The sequence below is a fragment of the Musa acuminata genome, chromosome BXJ2-10 (genome assembly GCF_036884655.1).
Source record: "Musa acuminata AAA Group cultivar baxijiao chromosome BXJ2-10, Cavendish_Baxijiao_AAA, whole genome shotgun sequence".
NCBI lineage: Eukaryota > Viridiplantae > Streptophyta > Magnoliopsida > Zingiberales > Musaceae > Musa > Musa acuminata.
In genome coordinates, this window is record NC_088347.1 from 5,885,071 (window position 1) to 5,894,219 (window position 9,149).

The window sequence follows — 9,149 nt, forward strand, 5'->3', positions numbered from 1 at the left end:
GTGTAAATACACAGCTGAAGGTGGAGTTATGAAAGTTTCTAGAAGTGCCCTTATTGTTATGAAAGCTTGTAGGTCTGGTAGCTTATATATTTTGTAGGGAACTACTGTCACAGGCTCAGTTGCAGTCTCGTCATCATCATTATCTGATTCTGACATCACCAAGTTATGGCATATGCGTTTGGGTCATATGAGCGAAAAAGGTTTGAACATATTGAGCAAAAGGGCTACTTTACGGATAGAGTACTAGGCCATTGGATTTTTATGAACATTGCATTTTTGGAAAACAGAAAACAGTCAGCTTCAAATCTCCGACAGTTCACAAAACGAAAGGTACTCTTGACTATATTCATTCAGACCTTTAGGGTCCAGCTCATATTCAGTCTAAGGGTGGTGCTAGGTATATGTTGACTTTCATTGACGATTATTCTAGAAAAGTTTGGGTTTATTTTCTGAAGCATAAAAATGATGTTTTTCTAACCTTTAAACAATGGAAGGCTTTGATTGAGAAGTAAACAGGTAAACAGATTAAGCGGCTTCAAATAGATAATGGCATGAAATTTTGTGAAAGTGACTTTAATGAATTCTAAAAAAATGAAGGAATCGTTCGGCATCGCACTGTTAGGATGACGCCTCAACAAAATGGTATGACCGAACGTATGAACAGAACACACTTGGAGAGAGCAAGGTGTATGATCTCAAATGCAGGGTTAACAAAGGACTTTTGAGCAGAGGCGATTAATATGGCTTGTTACGTTGTCAACCACGCTCCTTCTATAGCACTTAACTTTAAAACTCCGGAGGAAGTTTGGTCAGGTACTCCTACTGATTACTCTGATTTAAAATTTTTTGGGTGTCCAGCATACATGCATGTAAATGAAGAAAAATTAGAGCCTCGAGCTAGAAAATACATTTTCCTTGGGTATGCTTCTAGGGTGAAAGGATACAGATTATGGTGTTCTAATCCCAAATCCCCAAAATTTGTAATCAGTAGAGATGTTACTTTTGATGAATTGTCTATATTATCTTCCAAAGAGGAATCTACTAGTTGTACAAATGATAGTGCACAGAAACAGGTGGAGCTTGAGATTGGTAGTTCAGATTCTTTTAAGTCGAACTCTTCTACTCAAAGAATGCTAGCAGATGGTCCCGAGTCTACTAACACATATGATCCAGAAGAGCAATATTCCATAGCCAAGGATAGACCACGGAGAAATATTCGACCACCACAAAGATATGCAAATTTGGTTGCATATGCTTTGTCTGTTGTAGAAGAAATAAGTGAAGTTGGTGAGCCTACTTCCTACTCAGATGTAGTTTCTTGTGATAATTTTGCTAAGTGGTTGATTGCGATGAATGAAGAAATAAAATCTCTCCATCGGAATAGAACTTGGGATCTTGTGAAGCCGCCTTCGGGTAAGAAAATTGTTGGATGCAAATGTGATACTATTGCTGAGGGAAAGGTCCTTGTTCAGAAAATTCATATGAAAGACAATCCAGCTGATATGCTTACGAAGCCTCTTCCGATTTACAAGTTCAAGCAGTGCTTGGACTTGGTTGGTGTTCATTGTTGGTGATTGCCCGTTGGGGTTTTTATGAAGAAGGTGGAGCAAGTTTTGTTGGGACATGCCAAGGTGGAGATTTGTTAGTTTGGCAAGTCGGAAAAATCAGGCTTGTTATCTCCTATTGGAACTATAAATAAGGGTCTAGGCTTTGAAGTCAGATGCACCACAAAATAACTTAAGTGTTTGTTTTGGGTTTAACTCCACACTCAATAAAATAGTTTGAGCTTATATTTTGGGTTTTTTTCTTGTTTATTATTTTCGGGTGTTTTATAACCTAGGAACATCTTCCTAAGGCATTTGTAATAGTCTCTTTTATAGTAGTGATTTGCTCCTCTTTCGTCCGTGGATGTAGGTAAGGTTAATTGATCGAACCACATAAATCTGGTGTTTTTATCGCTTTTATTTTTTACTTTATTATCTTTGTTGGGTTACAAAAAAATTACACGATAGCAATTCTTGCACGAAAGGGAGAATGAATTAGCGTAGTTTTTGCGGAAAAATGCGGTAGTTCGATTTCTCCGCAGCAACCACAGCCCACTTATTATTACTTCTTATGTGCTTCTCTTTAATCCAATTGTTAAAGAACAAAATATATATATTTAAGTTGGTTTGTACAGTGTCGTAGATCTCTAGATCTAGCAAAACTACTCAAGAACACGTCTAGAAGAATCATAAAAAAAAAGTTTGCACATGAGATATATGTCAACTCGAGAATAAAAAATTAATTTGGAACAACTAGATACCATATGACATTTCAGCCGACCAAGTAATTCTTCTTGTCATGTCATCAATTCAAAGTTTGAATTTGAATGTTCCATTAGAACAACTGTTCTGAAAATTCAACGTACTATTATTAATATTGAGAAAGATAGCATGTTGAAATGTATACTATCTAATCATGGGTGGATTTGAATATTATTATTGAGCCATTATCAATAAAATTATGCAACCCACCTTTTAGATTACTGAATATTTATTTGAATGGTGTGCTTGCAGGAGTTTTTACAGGAGGATTTGAGAAGAAAATTATTGTCCATATCCAGCAACCAACACCTTAATTCAGAAAAGGTTTTTCTTGTTAAGAAGATGGAGAATTTTTTTGATACTGCTAGTTATTTTTGCCAAATGAGATGAGATCTCTAATTTGCGAAGCCACCATCCACTTTAGGAGAAGAGATCCTATCTTAGCTTATGGGACTCATGTCGTTAGCATTAGAGGAGGGATACCAGAAAAATTGTGTAGGAACTCTTGTCATTTATCTAAGGATTTTTTCACAGACCCATGACTTGAAAAGATAATAAGTTGGAACTAAGTTAATCAATAAATTGATGAGGATAATTTTTCCACCCTATGAGAGGAAACCTTCTTTTTTTTTTTTTTTTTTGTCCCAACCTTTTGAATATGATATAAAGCTATATCGACTATCAAACTTGGATATTATTTTAGCTAAATAAAATATTAAAGTATTTCATACGTCATTTATTTTAAATGGAGTATTTTACAAAGTCAAGAGCTTTAGCAAGATTTAAAAATAATTTAAAATTGTCTCTCATGGTGAGAGGAAAATCATCAACATACATTAAATATGATATTTTTGGCACCTTTAAGACTAAAGAGACAATCTTCACAAAAGCATTAAGGATGTTGTATGAGACAAGGATATTATTTCCTAATTTCTTTGTGAATATGGAACTGGTTTGAAGATATATCATTGATAAGATAAGCAGAGAAGTGACAAACAAACCATAATAGGAGGAAAAATAACTTTTCTAATTGTTTTAAAACTGTCGAGAAAAAAGGAAAACACACAAACAGAAAGCGTCAAAAGCCTTTTTCTAAGTCCACCATGTCGATGAGGATGAGAGAAGAAGAAATATCAATGGAATTGGTCATAGAGTGGATAAGTGTATTCCTAAGGAGAATATTACCCTGTCTGTTACTATCGGAAAGGAGTTGACTATTCTTGTGAGATAAAAAGTCAATAATCGGATTGATTTTGTTCGATAGACTTTGACCATACAGATGACATTGCGTGAGACAATGTACCGAAGAGTCAACGACCATGCTGGAATTGACTTTCTTTTGTTTGAAGATCGGATGAGCCCTTCCCCAGCTAACTAGCGGAGTAGCTTCAGAGTGAAGCTAACTGGTGATCTGTGTTATGCGTTGCTGATCTGAATCCTTATTGATAACCGACAGATGTTGGCGAAGAAGTTCTTTGGGCTTTAGAATCTGTAGTCTGCTTTCTCACCAAATTAGCAGCTACAGTTTTTCTTTTTTTGGTTCCGAAAACCAAAGAAATAGCTTCAGCTAATCATACAATGACGTGTATAAATTCTTAGCATACAAGATGAAAACATGCAGTTTTCTTAGTGTGCAATAAAACTGCTGAGAGGTATTCTGAACAAAAAGGCTTCTGCTGATGACAAAATTTTCACAGTTCAAATCTATTCAATGCATCGATGATGATAACAACAGATTGCTTCAGTACGTTGTTATTTGTGGCCAAATGACAGCTCACTCAGAGTTTGGACAAGAACATATCATCGGCAGTCTGAAATGTCACTGCATCGGAAAACCATCATCCAGTATGTCAGATCGGTGTGAACACAAGAAAGATGCCGAGTGTAGTCAAAGAGGAAGTTGTTTTCGGGAGAACAAAGTTAGAATACGATTCCAGGATTTTTCATGAAGCACCATGACAAATATCGGGATTATCTTATTTAAAACACAAATATATATTAGTGGATGTTACTTCAGATATTTGAAGTGCTTCTTTTAATTCTTTGTAGATAGTGGGGTAAGAAACATTATCTTGAAGTGTTGGAAGCTGATTTCATCCTTTCTAAATTGCAATACTGTTTGACAGAGCATTCATTAGACACTGATATACTCTCCAGGGAGTTATTTCTATTAGTTGTGTGCCAACCATCTGAATGTCTTAATAGAGATTTTTCAGAGGAATTGTCACTGCAATAATATATATGACAGGAAAAAAAATATTTTCAATGTCATGGGAACTGTTTATGAATTACTATATGATAAATTATATAACAGTGATTAGGCTAATAATAGTGATCAATTTTTTTTTTCACATCATATGTTATCATGATATAATTGATGCAACTTAAGTGGATCCAGATACAAAATCCAACAAATTCGATCCACTATCATTAAAAAAAAAAGCATGATATTTTAGGTTATTTCCTTTTATTTTATGTTGATCTAATTATATAATGGGAACAATATTACACCTTAAATATTGGTTAATGGTGGTGCATAAGACTAATTTACAGAGGTTGAAAGTTTGAAATCTCATTGGACACTTTGATAATAAATACTTTGATAATTTATCACAAAGTCTTGAGTTTGAATTCCGTCTTCGTTGTTTATGTTTTAGGAAAAAATATAAATACTATTTATTTATTATTATAAAATTAAAATATTTTATTTTAGTAACTTTTTCAAAAAAAATAGTACTAAGTTATTATTTTATCAACCTTAAATTGAATTATTGGGTGAAATTAGAATTGTAATGTAAAGCTTCGGTCTTAATTCCAATATTTAAAAGGACATTCCATATTTTGACTTTATGAACCTCTCAAGTGGGAATCCTTAAAATTATTATTAAAATTTTGATGATGTTATGAAATATTATTGACATAACAGTCCGTTACTAAAGAATCGCCACTCTTTCATCTCTAAGACTCTTACAACATCTATGTCACCGAAATTGTCACATTGCCCTTATTATCATCTTAATGATAATTTTCGAACAAGTTGCAATAAATACAATTCATCGTCGGAGAAATAATTTAGTTTCCAAGTATCTTCTTCGTCACTAATGACGAAAAATTTCCTAGACAAAATTTTTTTTATTGGCCAAATGTGACTTTGTCATCTCGTCTAATATCATCGCAATCAAGTGGTACTTATAATAATGTACATGCAGTCCTTATATATCACGCCGGAATGGTGCTGTATTACTGGCCATCCGATACTTCAGCTCCTCGAGGACATCACCACCCAGCTCTCCTCGTCCTCGTATCACAAAGAGAGAAAGAAGTAGGTGAGGCAGAGCAGCTATGGCAGGATCATCTGAGGGAGTAGGAGACAAGGAACTGCCGCCGATCCTGGAACAAAGGTGCATCCTGCAGAGCGAGGCACTTTCCCAGGTTTATCCTTTTCTTTCTCGCTCTCTCCTCTATCCGAGATCTTTTTGTATACTTGTTCATGTACATATACACTCAGAAAAGGATAAATACTCTCTCTCTCTCTCTCTGATCTCTACCGGTATGTTTTGCCCTGTGCGGTGAACATTGTAGTACATTATGGAGACCAGTGTGTACCCTCGTGAGCCCGAGGCATTGAGGGAGCTCCGGCAAATGACAGCCACAGACCTCAGGCAAGCTCCGGCAATTCGTTTCTGGTTTTATTGAACATAATAATTAAGACACAATCATGTTGCTTTTTTTTTTTTTATCTTCGGTTTACGCCTTTGTTTTTTAGTGACGAACATGAATTTTTGCCTCTATTAATCTTAATTTATGGAAGAATAGAAAGTGCAGCTTTTGATGCTATTCGTTTTGTTTTTCTTTACAGTAAAGGTTAAAATATGTATTGCTTACGTAAAAATGAGTAAAAAATCATCCCTTGTGTAAGACTTCATTGACAAAAGAAGATATATTATTATCTGGAGTGATTAGTTAATCAGTTTGTGACTTTATTTTTCTCCCTAAATATATAAGAATGGAACTTCGAATTTCACAAAATGGTTAAGCAAAAAGAAATCATCTTTAATTCATCCAGTTTTCTAAATTAGCAATGTCTACTAAAAGCCTTCAGATCTGGTCCAATATATGTGTTCTCAACTCCCTCGCACGGTGCAATCCCGAGGCTTTTACTTACAATAAAATATGGACCGGTTCATATAAATATTGTTTGCATTACCCAGTAACCTCATCACTTTGCTTATCCGGATTACTCGACAGTAACAACAACATGCTGAGAGTTTGAAAAATTCAAGCTCGAGGGATACTTAGTCAAGGCTTCCATACATGTGTATATAGCTGCATTTTCTTTAGATCTTAGCAATTTAAGATTAATTCTTAGTCCGCATTCACATATGAAACTTTTCTTAACAAGTCATACGTCAAGTTAGTGAGAACTGACAAACATCATCCCAGAAGTTTTGCGGTGTAATTTAATCATCCTAATTGCATTTTGTCATCCTTTTCGAAATTAAAGAGCCATTTTACTCTAATATCGAATGGTTGCAACAGTTAAATTGAAGATTTCTCCCAAAATACGTAACAACTCGAGTACGTGGCCCTTTATATTTCTTATGATTGATTTTAACAGTTCAAACTTTTTTGGTTGCATGAGATCTAGTTTAGGAAGAGTCAGCATATTTTGGACTAGTATCACTTTCATGTCACTGCACCATATGTGCATCCCACATCATTAATTTCAGTGACTAATATTTTCTCAACCGCCGCCAGCATAATATACTCTTCACTATATACAAACCGTTTCTGTGATCTGCGCATGTTTGCTCTTCAAAGTTGGACTTTGAGTCTCATTGCCCATCCTCCTGTTGCCATTATACTTCCAGTTTCTGATGGTTCTATTAGTTGTTACGATTTGGGAATGATATTGACCAGGAACGTCATGGCAACGGGTCCAGATGAAATGCAATTCTTGAGCATGCTACTGAAGCTGATGAATGCCAAGAAGACGCTGGAGATCGGCGTGTTCACCGGCTACTCCCTCCTCGCCACCGCCCTCAGCCTCCCCCACGATGGCGAGGTAGAGTCCTTTCTATAACACGAACAGCTTTCTTGATCGATGCAATTGGTATTGAGATACAGCTCAGCTCTCCTCGTGTGTAGATCATAGCCATCGACACTAATCGTAAGAACTTTGAGCTCGGACTCCCCTTCTTCGAGAAGGCCGGGGTGGCACACAAGGTCGACTTCCGCGAGGGCCTTGCTCTACCCATCCTCAATGAACTAACGAAGGAGGTAAGAGAGAGAAAGCATTACAAACTCACTAGTGCGTTTTCCAATTTGATTTCAACCACTTATCGTACACATATTATGGTAAAAGAAATGATAAGAAAAAATGAGTACTAGGAAATAATCTTTGATATGTAGTGTTTGAATGGATTGAATCGAGATGTACATGGCCGGGTGTGTGTTTTACTTTCAGGAGAAATACAAGGGATGGTTCGACTTTGTGTTTGTGGACGCAGACAAGAGCAACTATATGAACTACCATGAGAGGGTGGTGGAAATGGTAAGGGTGGGGGGCATCATCGGGTACGACAACACGCTCTGGAATGGCTCGGTGGTGGCGGAGGCAATGGCGGAGCGACCATTCCCCTGGTACATCATGGAGAGCCGGGATGCCATCTTGGAATTCAATGCGTACCTCGCTGCCGACTCGCGGGTGGAGATCTGCCACCTCTCCATCGCCGACGGCCTCACTCTTTGTCGCCGTCTTCGTTGATGTCCTTCATGGCTATCGTGATTGAAGCAGCCTCTCATGAATAAATTGTACTTGTACAAGGACAAGGAATAAGGCTGCTGCTGAGCTTGATTGCAGATCCATTTACATCCATTCAAACAATTATTATTGGTCGATCTAATTCTCTAACCATTTCATTTCTAAGGAGTTCATCCCTTAGAAAATCACCGGTTAGAAAAATTCTTCATTTGATAAAATCAATATCGGAAAGATAACTTCAAATCTTGTTCATAAGCATAGTGAAAGCAGCAAGACAGTTTGTAATAAAGATAAATTGTAAGAATAAAAATGTAAATCAAATTTTATAGTAGTTCGGTCGTCGTGACCTACATCCACTCTTAATTCCTCTTCTGTCGAGGCCACCGGCATTCACTAACGATCTTCTTTCAATGGACGAAGATCAACTACCCTTACAACTCGATTCTCTTTTTGACAGGTTCAGGAGAGAACCTTTACACCCCCTTTATTCCTCTTTTAAACAAAACTAACACTTTGAGCTTAAAAGGAGTTCTCACAAGATTACAACATTATTTTTGTTTCTTTTTTACTCTCAGTTCTTGTGTGTGTTAATCAGGGATGAGAGAAGTATTTATAGGTCTCAAGTAAATTCAAACTTAGAGCCTAAAAGTGTCTCATCCTTGGTTTTCGAGGTACTAGTGGTACCATCGTCTGTGTTGGGCGATACTATCGCTTGTAGTATTAATACTGGGCGGTACCACCACCCAATCTGATGGTACCATCGCCCAAAAGATTATGTCGAGGCGGTACCATCGCCTGACATATTCTCAGAGACTATGCCTCGTAGATTGAGACATCGACGGTGTCACTTATTAGGTCACTATTTGGGCCTTTTACTTGGCCCAACATAGCCCAAACTTGAGCCCAATTGGCCCCTAATTGAGTTAGTTGAATTCTAACTCAATTATGTGCTAACTATGATTTTTAAGACATACACTAAGCAAATCAAGTCCAATTAGTCTAGGTTTCTTCCGGCGAGCTTCTGGCTATCTTTTAGCAAACTTCCGATGATCTCTCGATAATGTTCCAGCAAACTCTCA

At 36.7% G+C, this 9,149-nt stretch overlaps 1 protein-coding gene across 1 annotated transcript; it reads left to right on the top strand.

Annotated features, from left to right (window-relative positions):
* Positions 1-5,554: 5,554 nt before the first annotated feature.
* LOC135625904 (caffeoyl-CoA O-methyltransferase-like) lies at positions 5,555-8,184 on the top strand. The gene is made up of 5 exons (XM_065131030.1): positions 5,555-5,738; positions 5,889-5,968; positions 7,227-7,371; positions 7,455-7,586; positions 7,774-8,184. Exons 1-5 carry the CDS (start codon positions 5,649-5,651, stop codon positions 8,071-8,073), a joined length of 747 nt encoding a protein of 248 aa, XP_064987102.1. The 5' UTR covers positions 5,555-5,648; the 3' UTR covers positions 8,074-8,184.
* Positions 8,185-9,149: the final 965 nt, after the last annotated feature.